At 37.7% G+C, this 17571-nt stretch overlaps 1 protein-coding gene across 4 annotated transcripts in view; it reads left to right on the top strand.

Moving 5' to 3' along the window:
* PEPD (peptidase D) overlaps positions 1 to 17571 on the top strand; it is a 139305-nt gene that overhangs the window by 62277 nt on the left and 59457 nt on the right. For all 4 annotated transcript variants that reach the window (XM_067004197.1, XM_048068809.2, XM_067004196.1 and 1 more), the window contains one exon: positions 17053 to 17121. In XM_067004197.1, coding sequence (XP_066860298.1) covers positions 17053 to 17121 — 69 coding nt within the window. The remainder of the gene's footprint in view (positions 1 to 17052; positions 17122 to 17571) is intronic.

The following is a 17571-nucleotide window of genomic DNA, read 5'->3' on the forward strand; positions in this document are numbered from 1 at the left end:
ACTAGAAATCTAAACAGAGAAATTAAATGTTGTCTTACCACAGAGTCGTCCTAATTTTAAAATGTTATCCATAAGCTTCTCCATTCCCAGTTTTTCTAGTGAAGATGGGTAGAAATAATTCAGTTGCTTGAAGAAATGGGAAGAACGTGTGCTTTCCCAAAGGCAGGTGTGGGCTGTTAGGGGCTGGTGGTTGCAAGTTCACCTGGTGCATGAGAAGCTGCGAGTGAAATGGACCCATCTGTTTTCATTGTCCAAGCTAACAGGAAAGGAAAAGTAAGGCTAGATAGCAAAAAATATATTGGATTTCTTTCAGCTTAAATTATCATGGTGCTGCTGCTAATGTAAGTAAGGACAGTGGTTTCAATTTTCAAGAGTCCTGTAGTCCTGCTTCTATAGTGCCTTTTCAGTAGAATTTAAACTTTAAAGGCCAGATTTTTAAGGGCAGCTCTATCCTATTGGATACGGTATGAATCAATGATTTAGTATTTTGGGAGTGGGGACTTACATTTCCAAGATACTTAGATGCTTTCTGAAATGACGTTGAATCTTCTAATCCAGTCTTGATTTAAAAGCCTGTCTAATAATCCCACGTTGAAGAAACCAGTGTCCAGCAGCATAGGTTCACCATGCAGGTCTTCTGTTTCTGCCTCCTGTCCTGAGCAGAATTCTGCATCTAGAAGAAAGTTGCATGAAGTTCTATATCTGTTGAAGTTCATAGTAGTAATTAACATAAATGCATGAAATGCTTGAGTAAAAGTGCTTTTCCCATTGCTTGCACAATGGGAAAAGAAAACAGGTTGTTGCCCCACAGCAGAATCGTGCTGGGGGTTGTTGCATCCAAGACCTCTGGTGCAACACAGAATAGATGACGCAGTCTTCTTGTGTGACCTATGGCATTGCTGTATATGGGTTCTTGAGTTCATGATGGCAGCTGTTCATGATCATGATTAGTCCTGTTTCAGCTTAGCTCAGTTGTACGGCTCCATAGAAACAGGTGTACATAAGCTATCTCCTTATGAACGCTATGGTGTTGCAAAATACAAACCTGGAATTTCATAGAACAGCAAGGGAAACATAGCAAACGTTTTAATATGTTCAGAGCTTAAGAGTAAATGGCAATATTTCTGTGTTTGCTTGAGCACTTCTCCAATAGTTATTTGGGTTAAGTTTACTTGGGTTCGGAGACCTTTTTGGTTTTATATTGCTGTACATTGTATGGGGTTTAAATATGTTGTTGTTTAGAGCTAGATGGTGGCAAATGTGTAGAAATGTTGTGAAAGAAATATGAAATGAAAACAAAATATAAATTCTATCATGATTGCTACATGTTTTTGTTACACAAAAACAGGAGGTGATGCACAACATCTTAATTATAAAGTTTTGCTTTGGTTCTTAATATGAATGATATTGTTGGTTCATGAAAACTGGGCTCTGCCTATGATGCTTTATCTATCATGAAGCTGGGGTGTCTGCCTAGTTAAAAATTACCTCTTCTACTAGGCCATTTTTTGTACAGATGGCATAAAACTGAAGAACGATTTGACAGGACAAAGGTGAAGCAGAAAATGATATTTAAAAGCCAGGGCTACCTCTAGCAAAGCTTCTGTGTTTCCTCCTTTCCTGCAGTGATTTTCTGATTAGTTCTATGTCAACAATCTCCTTTACCTCACTCATTCGTGTAGACCTTTGCTCAAATACCCATGTTAAGTAATTCTAATTTATTATGATAAGCTATATGCACTTAGCAGTTCAGCAGAGTGCTTGTCACTTTGCTTTAGATCATCTCACATGTGATGCGGCCTAACCAATTCTGACAGCGGAGAGAGTTCAACTGCAAGGTAGAGTTTTAAAGTTATTTACAGTGCTGGAAGGCCTGTCTGCGTACAGTGTCCACTGATCGGGTCTAAATCTAGGGAGCTGTCTTCTGGTTCTGCCGCTTTCTCTAATGGCCATTAATAATAGCTGTTCTAGTCACCCTTCTGACTGAAAATCTATCTGGAGCTGTTACATCTCATGAGGCAGATCAAAATTGACATTTTTTTATTGATGTGACTGGTTTCTGCTGAATACTTGGGGACAAATAAAAGTAACTGAACTCAAAAAGAAGGGGAAAGGTCATTTGTTTGGTGGAATTACCAGCCAACTGACAGCTGTAGTTAAACAAGTAATCCTTTAAAAATACAATTTTACTTTGAAAAATGAAGAATTAAAATGAGCTTTTTAATTATCAATTGCTTTAATATATCACATTTATATTCTTGAATATAAAAATCATTTAATGATTCACTTTATTAAACGAATCCATGATGCAGACAAATCTCACTAAATACTAATACTACATTCACCAGGGAAGAAATAAGAGTCTTAAAAGTAGAAAAACTGCACATTTTAAAATCTACACATTTAGAATCATAGAATCATTAGGTTGGAAAAGACCTCTAAGATCATCAAGTCCAAGTTAATGTAGCACTGCCAAGTGTACCACTAAGCCATGTCCCTACGCACCACATCTACACGTCTTTTGAATACCTCCAGGGATGGTGACTCAGCCACTTCTCTGGTGTCTTAAGAAAATGAATGATCTTTGTTTGCTGTTGCTGTTTCCTAGCTATTTTAAAATCAATATATGTATGCAATATAGAAGATATTTAATATTTAATATATTAAATATTAATTTAATATTTAAATCTGATCATCCTGTTCTGATTTCCAGTTGGGGCAGGGGGAAGGTGAGCAACCATTAAGCGCAAAATGTGGCTATGGAAGATGCCCAGTTGAGTTCCTGATGAAGGAAGCTTATTTGACAACACCGGCAATACTGATACAAGTTCCAGTAGTGGAGGAGAAGTGTTTATTTCATTTGAGTTAATGTGATTTTATGGAGGACATCCTATTAAAGAACCCTGGATTTAATTTTTTTAATTAGATTACATTTAGTTGATAGTTAACTCCATGGCTGTAATATACTTAGCCTTCTGTAATGCATATGACTTACTATCACCCGACATTCTGATTAGTTGTATACAATATTAATAAGGTACACATCAAGTGGATTAAAAACTGGCTAACTGACAGAAGTAGTTGTCAGGAACAAGTCATTTTCTAATGCGTGGGCTTTTGCTTTTTTGCCCAACAAACAGGGTTACAGGGGAGTTGGTTTTAAATCTGATGGTGTTTGAATGATCAGAGGTAATTTCTAGATCCCAGTAAATCATATAGATGTAGGCTATCAAAATTATGGGAAGGTTAAAGCTGTAAGATCTGTATCATTTGATCAGCTGAGCTTATTAACACAAAATGTTTTTAATTATAGACAAGAGAGAGGTCATAAGTTATAGAAGAAAGAATTTAGATGAAAGCTACAGAACACTGGACTTGTGATCTGGAAATAATTCAGAAATGAGAGCTTGCAAACAACTGAACATATCCTCTGTATAGTGAAATTCTCTCAAAGAGCTAATGAGATTTTTACATATGCATCAGAACAAAGGCTTGAAAGGCTCAGGGAATGAATCTAGTCCAAGGTAACTTTTTTGAATTCTCTCTATATACTACCTCTGTGTCTGATGTCTGTGTAAAAAGTAGTATTGTAATGTCAGCTCCATTTTGAAAAGGATGCAAAGTGAACAGTTTTTTCTTGAGAAATAAGAGTGCCTATACACGCAACTATGCAAGTATAGTCATTTGGTAAATGCTATAAAGTGCCTCCTTTAAAGTCAATCCTTTAAAGAGTGTCTTGTGTTTACCTTCAGCAAGGTTTAAGTGATCTGAACAATGTACATGTACTGCTGGGGGCTACTTGTGCACCTAAACAAGAAGCCCCTACATGCTTGTTGGCTGTATGGTGAAGCTGGACAAATTCACAGAGAAGCTGTGGTAAGAAACAAGGGAAATGGTGAATTCTACCTGTTTAGGAAATCAGTAGAAAACCAGCTTATTTTGGCAAACACTTTCCTAAGTAAGGGCCTGTGGAAGTTAAGCGTAAGTTCAGAGAAACTCCAGTGCCCACGTGTGCTCGCTCCTCCTGTGAGGAGAACTCACAGCCGTGCTGTCTGCTTCTTGCCTCTTGCTCAATCTTCTGCTCGTGATTTGGGAAAGATGTGGTTGCTTCTCCTTGTTGGCGATCCCTGAGCTCTGTCTGTCCCTAGTCACCCTCTGCAGGCCTTGCTGGCATCCCATGGGTGCGTGGGATCGGGGTGCCCATACTGGCAAGATGGCTACGCTGTCGTGCTCAGCTCCCAGCTCTCCTGGGCCAGGCCTCACTGCTCCCTGCTGCACCTTCATCTTCAGCAACACGTCCCGCTCTTCTAATGTCCTCCCTGGTCTTGGCTCTGTCTGGCACTCAAGGTATGCACTAGATTGTTTTGCCTTGTGTTTGTGGAGACTGTTTTTGAATCTGATGGTAAGCGGGGCTGTTCCTGTAACCTGTATGTGGAGGTTTTGGCGCTGGTCTCATCTGATCCTGTCAGCAAGGAATGGCAGATAAAACCTGTGTTTCTGTTTATATCTCATAAGCTTAGTGGAAAAGGGTTACCTCTCTCCAGAGGGAGGTAAAGAGTATAATATATTAGTAAAAGGATAATTGCCATCTGAATGAGGAAGGATTTAAAACACTTTTTATATTCCTGTCAGAACCAGTGCCCATAGCTGGTAGGCATTCAGGGCCGTCTGTTGGAGCTGCTCAAATCCCTGTTGCAGAGATTTGCAAGGCAAGAAATAAGCGTTGAGAATTTCTATAGATCAAACCATGGCTGCTTGGACATGACACTGCACTCTGGGGCGTGCTTTAAGGCAGTGTGACTATGTAGATTTTTTCCGCTGTCTTCAGGGCTGTGGTTGCTTGTTAGTTTTACACCATCAGGGAGCACAATAGACCTTGTGGGGCTAGTCTTGGAGTTGTTGTCCTGCACGTACTGCCTCCATGTTGCCCTGTTTTCCTGCTTGCCTTCATCTTTCTTCAGGGAGAAGGAGACGTGTTTGGTGGGTAATAAATCTTCTATAGGAGGAGAATAGATGATGCCATTTTGGTCCAAAAGCATGACTGTGCCTCCAAGCAGATACAGCCTTGTTGTGCAGTTTCACATCTTGACACAAGCAGTTTCAAGCCCAACATATATATGCAGCATGAGGACAAAACGTTTTCTTTTTTTTCGGACAGATCCAAAAATTGCACTGTTGGCCAAGTAGTGGAATTTGTTTTATTTACTGCTAGTGGAGGCTCTGCAATGCCAGGAGTGGAGTAACTGAAACATCCTCAGAGTTTTAGACATGCAGTAAAATGTTAACGCTTGTTTATAGTTGGTTGATGTCATCTTCCTAATCCGTATGGTTTTAATTCTTTTTGATAAAAGCAGTAGATCTGCAGAAACTGATGAGCAGTGAGCTGGGCAATTTTCTCTGTGTTGCTTATGAGCAGGTAAGTGGATTTGTCAAGCCTTGCATGACAGCTTAAATTGTTGAAAGTTCTGTTGAGGCTATAGTTTCTCTTGCTTTCACCTGAATGATGATTCCTACTTGGCAGTGTGGACCAAGGGAACCATGATCAGTATTATGGATTTGTGCTTCAGACTCAGTATGGAGGGAAGCAAGTGCTTCACAGCTCCTTTAGAATTACCTCTACTGAATGCATTCCATTTTATTCCCCATACCTGGTAACAGTAGTTGCTTTGAAAGTGGTATATAGGCCGAGAGTTCGCAGGAGCTGGAATTAGTTAACGTGGTTTTGAAACTATATTCTCATGAATTCAGCTTTGTAAAGTTCTCCCTGAATGAGCAGAAAAAGAGGTATGTTGGAGTTTCCAGGGGAGTTTGCAGGGGAACGTAGCCGCCTCTGTCCCTTGAAAAAGCTTTCTGTTTCTGTTCTACCAGACCAACTTGAATTTAGCTTCCTAGTCTGTTGGGACAGAAGGTTATTGGAGGCTCAACAGATTAATCTGGACACTTCTAGTCATATAATGTTAAAGTGTTGATACATGTTTTCTTTACTCTGAGTCTTTTTCAAAGACTTATAAGTCCTCTCTAGATTTTTATAACAGATACTTCATAGCCCCAAGAGTAGATCCTTGGAGTCATCTATCTCAGGCTTGGCTCTCAAAAGAGTAATTCCACTGGATTGAAGAGGCAAGTGTTTGAAATTCAGGAGACTATAAAATTGATTCTTCCATAAAGAAGTAATTTGTGGTAAATGGTGTAGTCCTCTGGGCAGCTATTCACTCACTTTATATGACCAGGACCCTTGAAACATGGACAGAAAGATTAGAGAAGGACATCTATGATCTGTCATTTATCTGCACAAGCCAGGAAAACTTTGGTTTTCTTTGACGACGTAGTATCTGAGAACAGACCCAACCAAACACGTCATCTTACTCTAGGATGCTGGGAGGCAGTGGGTTGCTGTTGATTTCTTGGTCTACAAAGGAAACTGCAATTTGAAGAAAAGTTCAGTAATACTCTGGAGTTAATTAGATGGAATATAGGTTTTCAATGTTTAGTTGCATTGTTTCTGCTAGTGAAGCAGCAAGGTGGTGTGCTACTCCAGAAAGTGTATGGGACAGCCAGGAGGTGTTTCAGGGTTCTGCGTTCTGGGAACTAAAACTAACTGGCATGAGTCTTGCAAAGTATCCTCTGCAGCAAATGAGAATCTTCTCCCTTTCTACGTTACCGGTGTGCTAGGCTTACCCAGAGTGAAAGCAGGTATGCAGCTGGCATTTGTGTGCTCTGTTCTTGCTTTAGTAGCAAGCCTTTTAGAGAAGGAAGTCAACACTTACTGTCCAGAACTGCATCTTCAAGCAATAGTGCTTACTATAGTTAGCATTTAAATACACCAGGAAACTAAATTGTAAATAAGACAAGGAGTTGCTTTCTGCTCTCCATATATCTATATCTATCATAATGTTATTTCTATTTCTGGTATTGGCCTTATTGCTGTCCTTCCTGAGCACTTCTCTAACAGCTAGAATATTTCTTCTAGAATATTTCTCATTTAATATGATTGTACATGCTGTCATTAAATATATATGTTCATGGCTGCATACTGGGAGGCACTATAAGAAACAGTAAGAACAGCATCCTGGTTAGGACGACAGGTGATATGAAGTGTTGGAACAGCAATTGTATGCTATATGTAATAAAATTGAGAGTGTTTTTTCTTCAGGGTATGTCTATTGTAATCTTTTAAAAAGTAAGGAGTGTTTTTGATAAACCTTGGTAGAGCACATTGCCACAACAGCATTTATTCCTCACATCTGTTAACTATGAATACTTAAATATTCAAAATGACCTTTCCAGGCATGTTCTTTTGAAGAGATAGTTATATATTCTTCACAGTAATCTGTTGTTTCTGTTATTTATTGGGATATAAATGTGCAGTGCATTTTTTAAAGAAGTAAAATGTAGTCCCTGCTGCCAAGAGTTTGATCTATAAACAGGAATAGACAAAAAGGAAATGAGAGGATACATATAAATCAAACTAAGCAGCACGTTAAGTCTTGTGCATTTTAATATCCTTACGTTCAATGACCTCATCATAGGTGCCTGTGATGTGAAAACATAGTACTATCAACATTTGTTAATGTAAAAACTTGAAAAAAAAACAACAATTTCATTAATTTACCCAAACAGTAGAAATCAGCTTATGAAAATTAAATTTAATATGTCTGAGCCAGTAAAAATAAACTAATGTGTATTTTTGGATTATTTGTAAAATACAATTTAATGGGTAAATTAACCAGGTTTCTTCTATAAGCTTATTAAGTTTCCTCATGCCAGATTCAGATCACTGAAAGCAGTGAAACCCTAAGGCTGAATTTACTCTGTGAAACTACTACTTGGAACATGCAGAGTTTAGAAACATATTTAATAGCTGTAATTTATTGAATGTTAGGTTGTCTCAGCAAAAAATACCTATTGTAATAACATGCAATTTTGAAGGCTGGATTACTACAGGATATTGAGTGTTCCTGACCAACTATCTGTACACTCCATTATTCAGAAGGAAATAATTTGTTCCGTATTTGCATTAAAAACTGAATTAGTCATAGCAAAGAACAGTTTAACTTCCATCATTTTCACATCTCAGCCTCCCATTAATGCAGACAAGAAGGAGCTGGCTGTCATGATCACATTGTGATATTTAGGGCAACGAAGCTGGTGAGGGGTCTGGAGAACAAGTCTTATGAGGAGCGGCTGAGGGAGCTGGGGTTGTTTAGCCTCGAGAAGAGGAGGCTCAGGGGAGACCTCGTCGCTCTCTATAGGTACCTTAAAGGAGGCTGTAGAGAGGTGGGGGTTGGTCTATTCTCCCACGTGCCTGGTGACAGGACGAGGGGGAATGGGCTAAAGTTGCGCCAGGGGAGGTTTAGGTTGGATGTTAGGAAGAACTTCTTTACTGAAAGGGTTGTTAGGCATTGGAATGGGCTGCCCAGGGAGGTGGTGGAGTCGCCATCCCTGGAGGTCTTTAAAAGACGTTTAGATGTAGCCCTTAGTGATATGGTTTAGTGGAGTACTTGTTAGTGTTAGGGCAGAGGTTGGACTAGGTGATCTTGGAGGTCTCTTCCAACCTAGACGATTCTGTGATACCGCCCTTCCCTCCCAGATGGAGGAAAAGGGATACCCTAAGTAAATGAAGCTGGTGGCACCTGCAGTAATTAGAGCATCTCTTGGCTCATGTTGTTTCCTAAAACCAGAAGAGGAGAGAAGTAGGAAGATCTGTACGGATGTCACCTTATATTTTTTTCCTTATCTAGCAGGTTTTAAGTAGCCTTGTGTTTTGAGTTCACAAATCGTGAAGACATACAAGTTTAATAATAAGGATGAAGTATTTATCTTTATTATGGTCAGTTACGGCTAATCTCCTTTTAGAGTTTTAACAGGGATTTATAGGGATTCATTTGAGTTTTAGGATTGGAGATAATTAAGTAAGTACCTTTCTTCTGCAAAGAAGGAATGGAGAGAATTGGCTCAAAGCTAAAACAAGATTCCTGTACTAGTGCATATATTAAACTTCCCTTTATTTGGTTGTCACCCCAATAGGAATGATTAGTGGGTTGTAAAGAAAGAAAATGTATTGCATTACATCTATTAAAGCATGTTTTATATGTAACAGTAATTAAAATATAATTGAAATCATGAGTTCTTCTAATTATTGGCTTTACATAATGCATAGTTAAAGAGTGAGCATCTATAAATGTGTCCTTTTTACACATCCAGAAATGGTTTGCTGGCAGCATTTTAATTAAAGATGGATTAGTTAAAATGCAGTTTAATCATTCTGTCATCAAAGGATTTAGACCTCATTAATTAGCTGTTGATAAATAGGTTTAAACTACAAAAAATTAATTTGAAATATGCCAGTTGAGATCTAGAATTATTAGAGTTGGAAATGGAGCAATGAGACTAAGAAAATTTCATGCCATCTCTTTCTGTAATATTAGATTAAGTATGAAATTCAGACCACTGCAGAAGTTGGTTTTGCATTGTTACATTGTTATTGTTATAATGTGCATGGCTACGCACGGACTTCAGAGTTGTTGAAGAAATGAAAAGGAGACCCTTCTTAATGATCATTGCTTTGCAGCATGGTAGTGGGGATCTGTTCTCCATTTATGTTTGGTGAAGGTTCAAAACTCATTTAAAATTCCCTTCTGCTGTACAAAGAGATCACACTGCTGTGTTAGCTACCTAAACACAATGGATGGGGAGTTTCAGACTTGCAGGCAGGAGGGGGAGTCAACATACAGAAAGTGGTGTTAGCACAGTGTAGAATAACAAGGTTTCCACCTTGTGCTCTACTACTGTGATCTCCCTTGATACCAATATTGAACCACCCAACCAAAGGGCTGTTGAAGACTGTCTGTTACACTTGCTGTCGCAGTGGATTCCAGAATTGTATACGTAGTCTGTTACCTCTATCAGCTGCAGGGACAATTACTTTAATCAATTTAATTTCATTATTTGCAATGGTCTAATCATAGGTGCAGCCTTGGTGATATCACAGTCCTGCACTACTTCTTCTGTGGTTACCTAATGGTAGTTCTTTGACTCACTAGAGCTCTAATGAAATCCTTTGTAATACTAACTTGTATTATCTCTGTAACAGTCCCATTGCAGACTTGCCAACTATGGAAGAGACCTGTGTAGTACAAAGTTGGAGCAGGTTAAGCTGGTACAGGCTTTTTTTTTTTAAAAAAAAAAAAAAAAGAAAGAAAAAAGAAGAAGAAAGAAAAGAAAGGCATGTACACCTTTACTTGCAAGTTTTTCAGAATTAATGTTTAAATTTGTGCAGGTTGGTACTATGAATACCGTAATCAGCTTAATTTCTATCAAACAGTAACTGTAAGGATTTCAATAGTTGTCATAATATTTGAATCTATGTCAGCCATTTTTTATGCAGACAAGTCTCTTCTGACAAATGACAGATGCATTTTCCAAGTAGAGTTGAAAGAGTTTTGTGAAAATAATAATTTGACAACCATATTGAAGACTTTCTTAAAATGCTTCTTGAATGTAATTTTCAAGACTGACTTATTGAAAGGTGTGTTTACAGCACACTCCGGCAGCTGTCCTGTCTTTAGGGTACCTGTTCAGTTGTCTTGCCATGCTTCTGGAAAATAAGTAGTTGAGTATGGCGTTAAACATTTACGTAACTAACGTTTTCATGTGAATGTTGGTAATGAAATGGGTTAGCAGAACTTCTGTGATAGTACATAATTTGATGAATTTCTGGAGTGGGGTGGAGAAATGTCGCATCAGTGTGGACTTAGATGAAATACAAAGCAAGTAGAGGTAGGTATATGAATCTCTTAAAAACTACATTTTTAAAATGCTTGCCCTTTCGTCATATTAGAAAAAAAAAGTTGGATTTATACTCAAACAGAGCTGTTAGAAGAAACTCTTATCAATCTCTCTGGGGTGGCAAAAGGGAGATAGTTCACAGACGTTATTAAACTGCTGCTGTATCATAGCATCATGTTGTTTCTTTGCTTCCTGTCCAAAAATCTATTAATAAATTTTAGGTTTGCAAAGTGATGGGAGAAAGCTTGCTTCATATGGAATAGTTAGCTTTTGTAATAAAAGGATGGCTGTGAAATTTAAAAACAAAGAAAATGTCTGAGAGAGAGAATATAATTCCAGTTTTTCTAAAATCACCAACCTGTGTAGTTTCTTCAAAAAAGCTGAAGTATCAATTAATGTCATATAATTTCCTCAATTATTCTCTAAGTAAGACAGGTAATTTGTAATTCCCAATTATACAATTAAAATGCTAATTACCCCTCACCTAAACTCTCTGTTCTTGAACTGAGATTATCAATTACCTTCAATCATTGCAAATCATATATGACATTTGTGACAGTGCTGGGGTTTGTATTATTTATGGACTTCCTGTTTAATGTGTCTCTGGTTTCCAGGTAGCACTAATGGCTGGTGAAATGCCTCTGCCTTAGTGGGCTTCCTTTCCTGAAGGAATGCCATCCCTTCTGATCTGTGTCATTTTGTATGCCTAAAATATATCTGCATTTGGGGGTAATCTTGCCCTCTGTTCCTACAGAGTTCTGGCTTGTCATCCATTTCAGTAGAAAGAAGTAGCACATTTAGAAATACCAGCAAGAATTTTTGATTACCAAGGTGAGACCATTCACTTCTATGCTGCTTCTACACAGCTTTTCCTTATTTCATAATAGATGTTCTGCACTGTAGTTACATTAATATTCTACCAGTTCCATGTCGTACCTGCTTACTAAAGTAACAGTTCTTCTGTCCCCGCTGAACTCATATAACATTTTTCTCTTCTAAGCACCTATTACTATCTCGAGTTTGCTGAAAATAAATAAAAATAACTTAGATGAAGAAAACATACAAAAAATGACAATGGAGTCTAGATGTTGGAATTCGGAACGATCAGCATTTTTCAAAAAAATTCACATTATTTCTACTTGTGCATGGTACAAATTAGGGCAATAGTAAATTGTAATGCTTCAAAGTGTAGCTGATTTCAGTACTTCTGGCTAATAATAAGCTTCAACAGCTCCACTCCATGGCAAAACAGCCCAGCCAACGATTTGAATTTCAAAAAAAAATCATCAGAAGTAGCATAAATAGTTAGGTTTTAGAAGTCAGTGCAGAGAAGTATTTTTTTTTCCTGTTGTTTATGGACAGTAAGTTCAATTCTAAGCAATTTCCAGTCATATAGACCACTTAGATAATAATATTGCCTTTGTAAAATCTTTAATGACGTTGTCTCTGAGATGTAGAAGAAACCTCAGAGTGCTAATTTTGCTTAGTCAGATGAAAGTCTTTAATCCGCCATTTGCTCGCAAATAGTAACCTGTATTTCTTCTTCACGTCCCTTCTTCATTCTCTCACAATGAAGTTCTGACTTTTTTGCGTTGAAACAACCTTGGACACGTTTTGCAATATTGCAGTGTTGTGTTGTGAACTCTATGCAATTAGGATTAGATAAACTAAACCTTAAAGCATCTATTTGCCCATGGAAAATGAGTGACGTTACGAAAGTAGTATAACAAAGGGAAGTGCAATGTGTTTAAGAACCTTAACTGTGTCTAGTGTGGGACTAAACAAAGCATTGCTTACCTTGAGCACATACCCACTGATCAGCTGCTACCCCATATAATGGACACTTCCTCTTTCTGTGTGTGCAGTTAATTCTTCCAGCCTAGTTTGGTGCTAGGTAGAAATACTTCAGGTATCGTGAACAAATTGTTTCAAGTGTGGCTTAGCAATTGCATGTTATTTGGGCTTTACAGCTTCTTTGTATGAAGGTACTTATATGTCTAAATGATCAAAAGAATTGCTGTCAGTCCTGGTGTAATTAGAACAGCTTCAGAAGTTTTGGCCTTTCATGAATTCTTTAAAAAAGCTTTGTTTTTTAGCCTGTCTCATGGCTATTCTTGATATTGACACTGTACAAAAGCATAAGGGCACAATATAGTTGTAATTCAAAAGTAATTCAGTTCACAGATAACTAATAGATATTCACCTGTGTCTTGCAACTGTACTCATATAAAAAAAATACAGAAAATCCTCTGAGTTCTGTACCAAATTCCCTTAAGCTGCTGTGGTTTCAATTCATAGTTCAAAACCACCTGCTTGCATTTCAAGGCAAGTCTCAAGGGCTATGTTGAAAGAATAATATTCTTGAAGTGTGTAAAGGTTTCTTTTTATTAGGAAGCAACTTTCTCAAAGGTTCGCTGAGGAAATTATTGTGGATCTGAAACATTCTCAAACCAGTGAGTGATCACTTGTGGAAAAAAAAAATATAAATAAATGTATTTTCAGTACAAACATCTTAATGAGGTACTGACCCAAGAGCGTCCTTGACTCTTCTGTGTATTGTATGCTTCACAAGGAAAGTTATGACAGCCGATCTCTCTGATAGTCTAAAAAAAAAAAAACCAACTAGTTTCTGAGCTACCAGTATCCAGTAGGTGTTCTTGAAGTGGCTCCAGTGTCTGGAAATAATGAGCAGGGTTATTTAGAGGTTTTGGTCATCTGTCATAGGAAATGTTTGAATGAAGAACTGTTCCTCTACTCCAAAGAGCTCACCTTGTTCTGCAGCACCTCTCTGTAGTTACCAGGGATGCATAGCTTGGGAAGCAGGAGCATCATGACATGCCACTGAGGCATGCATTGGGCAATTTGGGTGTTTTGTTGGATATTCTCACCACTTTCTGTTCCTTCTCTTTCTTTTTCTTCATACTTAATGCATTCCCTGCAATTACAGTTTTTACCTCTTTTGCAGCACACAGACCACATTACTTAATTGGATTTTTATTTAGAAGTTGAAGCTTCCTGATCTAGAATTATCTTGGTTTTGGAAGTGAATAGTTGAGAAGTATAAAACGTGGTGGTCTGAATATTTGTTGTGACTGAGAAGAGCCAACAACAGGAATGCAGATTAGACATTACTTATTTACTTCTTTGGGGAAATAAAAATCACACTTGGCGGAGTATATGTGAATATGTTTTATTTTAGTGATGAGGAATATCTGGAAATAAGAAGTGTGAGGGAAGTCGTTATAGATTGTTACTGTCCCTCCTGCCTTAAATGCCTTTGTTCCATGAATCTATTCAAGTTAGGAAAACTGTTAACATTAAACTTCTTTATTGGATTCAGTTTGCATTCCTGGCACAGGTCTGGTTGGAGCTGTCAGAACGCATTAGACAGCAGCAGAAACTGGACTGTAGATGATCTTACGACACAAGCATCATTGGTCAGAGTGGTTCGTGTAATTTGTCAGAAAGATTGTAGCAGATTTTACTTCAATGGCTTTTTAGGAGGATCGGTGAAAGTGATTTTTCAAGCATTTTGGAGGTTTGTTTGGATGTATGCAATATTCCTTAACATCTCAAAAATGCTTTTCTCTTACTTCTAATGATGATGAACCCATGTTGTCAAGACTTGGCAGAGCAGTGGGGATAAAATGAAAATGTACCTCAGCAAATTTGCAAGTGTTGGGGGGCAAGAGTGCTCATGTGAGATACACTTGAGTAAATGAGGGGTGGTTCGCTCTTCTTTAAATTAATGGGGAAAAAAAACCACAGACACACAGTTTTTTTGAAACTTTAAACTCCATTAAAAATACTGTCAATCAGTTAAAGATTATGGTATTTTTTTGTATCAAAACTGGGATGTACTCCTACATTTAAAAAGAAAAAGGGAAAAAATATTGTTTCAAAGCAATGAAAAGAACATGCCATGTCAAACAAATCGATGTGCGTTCAAAAGGTAACATCTGACATGCAAGTACACCAATGGCTGATCTGTATACATGAGTGAGATAGTATGTGTATGATAAGTAATATGTACAGCCTCCGGGGAAATACTGCATAAAACATGACAGAAAAGCTTTGAAACACATGAAAGAAGGAGAAAAGAAAGAGGTCCTTAACTCTTGTATCTGTGTTGGCTGCTTTAAAAACTCATGGCAAAGCATCCAGCACCAACATAAAACTGCCTAAACATACATGTATCCTCCAATCAGATAGACCAAGCAAAGTTCAAGGTGCAGTATTTGCAATATATGTGGAGCACCAGCTGAAAAGATATGCTATCCAACTGTTTCAGACTTTCACTTTTGTATTGGATTCTTTGATAAAGATTCTCATAGCATGTAGACAGTGAAATCCTGGTGTAATGAAGTTTAGCGGCAGGATCTGCACTGACTTCAGTGGAATGAGGATTTTAACTACAAAGTACTGGCAGCTTCTATAATTCTGCATCTGTGCTTCTTTTAGCTTTGAAAAGCCAACATTTACCATCAAAGGGATATGCGATCCTTCACTTATCTTGGACATGTTATACAAGGATGTTAGCTGTCTCTGATAGCACTGATGAATTTCTTGCCAGCTGCTTGAACATGTGTCTGATGAGTCATAGCCTGAAAAAGTAAATTCATGGCAGTGTGAGTAGTTTTACTACATGTAGCAGAAGACTCGTTACCTGGCAAAGTTACACTGTCTTCAGCTCAATCACATAAACAACTACAACTACTCACTCTTAAAAGAAAGTCCATAATGTTTGATGAAACAGGCAGGTTTACTTTTTTTAGAAATCGGAAATAAAGTTCAGGCAACAGCTGGATTATATGAAGCCTGTCTTAATTTATTTACTACTTTTTACTGCTAATTGGGAGTACTGCAAAAGGTGACTACTGTTACTCTACTGCACAGCTTCATATAAATTCCAGCCATGAATATGTGATCAGTTGTCATATGGAAAAATAAACACTCCTATCCCTGCATCAGAGATGATGGAAGGATGTTTACAACCTTCATTATTTCATTTTTAAAGCTCTTTAGAATGTTACTGAAAGTTGCTGTCTAGAGGAGATAGTTTATCCAATCATTTAGTGTGAAAGGTCTATAAATACGCTAAAAGTTACTTCCTAGAACATAACTATACATATATAACAGTATAATATGTTATTTTGCAAAATGTTTGTGCATAGTATCATGTTGTGTAGAATAAACCTTGTCTGCAAGTGTGCTAGGAAGGAGCAGACCTGTAACTTCACCTCCATATGACATGTCTGTTTGGTGAAGAACTGTCTGCACCACAGCAAATGATGATTTAGATGATACATTTCATTAGCCAAATTTATTTCTCTCTCTGCTATGCTCTCACTGTGTCAGAGTTTATTCTTAGGTCCTCTGTCATTTGACCTACTCTTTGCAGTTACTGGCTTCTGGGGCAATGAAAAATCAGTATTTCTGACTTGTAAAACCAAAACATTTTGAGCAGAAATCTTGTAAAATGCGTCTGCCTATACATATGCCCTTAAATGTAGACTTCTATTTTTCCATGTGTGATATATTTCTATGTTTTGTTTCGTTTCTCTTTAAATACTGTCATTTTATGTAATTCTAAAATCTGGTTTGGACTTACAAGCATATAATGTCTTTAATATCCTTCAAAGAACTTGAATTGTGTTCTGTGGATTGCTTCTGCAGAAGGACAAAATCACAACATCTCTATTCTTTGAAAAGCACCATTATCACTCTGTGTTAATGAAATGATTTCAGTATTACAACAAATGAGTTTTTGAAATCCATTCAGTATTAAAGGGAATTGGATTGTAATTAGAGCATATTTCAAAAAGAATAAAAGAATCCATGATATGCTCTTAGCTCTTAAAGCACCTAATCCTATATTAATTGTGCTCTGGGCACATCTGCCCTTATGTGAAGGGGACTTTGACAGTAAGGATGAAAATATTTCAGTGCTTTTGAGGCCAAACAGCTCCTCCAACAGGATGTCATTGCAACAGGAGTAATGTTCAAGAGCATGCGGCTGCTCTGCTTCCCTTCTCCATCCCTTGTGTATTGCAGTGTTCTTTGTAGGTTGTCAGGGACTTCAGCTAATGTTATCTTGTGGAGTGGGATCTGTGTTGAATTTTTTTTTTTTCCCCTTGTTTGGTCAGGGGAAGATCACAGATTTGCACAACACAGCTGTACTGAAGCAAGACTTGTCCTCCCTGTTTTGTGGTGGTTTTGAATATATTGAATATATTATTAATTACTATCTTTCTTTCTTTGCAGCCTTTTCCAGCACTATTGCTATACTCGAGGTGGCATGCGCCATACTTCCTACACTTGCATCTGTGGCAGGTAAGTCGATGGTTTATACCGAGCTATTGCAATGTTTATTGTCTGTTTCCCACTGGATATTTGTAAAATTGTTCCTTTTTGGCATATGATGTGTTTGTGAGTGCCAACAGAGTGAGTTTTGAACTGTTTCCTCTGGAAAAGCAAAGGGAAGGTGGCAAGTGTTGTGTCTTAAAGAAATAACTCAGTTACAGATTCTGCTAGACTCAAGAGATTCCACAATGAGTGCTGTTGCTGCCAAGATTGCATTTATGCTCACATCTGTGCTGCAATTGGCTTTTTTATTAAACAGTGTTATGAAGAAGGGCTTTAGAGCTATTCTCTGTTGTTCACAAATACTTTCTTTGAAAAGTATTAGACCTTAAGTATTTCATACCGCTTTTGAACTTCTTTGAGAATGTTAGGGTGCACTAAAACTAAATTTCAGGGGTGAATTTTTGAAGTTTTTTATGC

Source organism: Anser cygnoides, chromosome 12, assembly GCF_040182565.1.
Source record: "Anser cygnoides isolate HZ-2024a breed goose chromosome 12, Taihu_goose_T2T_genome, whole genome shotgun sequence".
Classification (NCBI taxonomy): domain Eukaryota; kingdom Metazoa; phylum Chordata; class Aves; order Anseriformes; family Anatidae; genus Anser; species Anser cygnoides.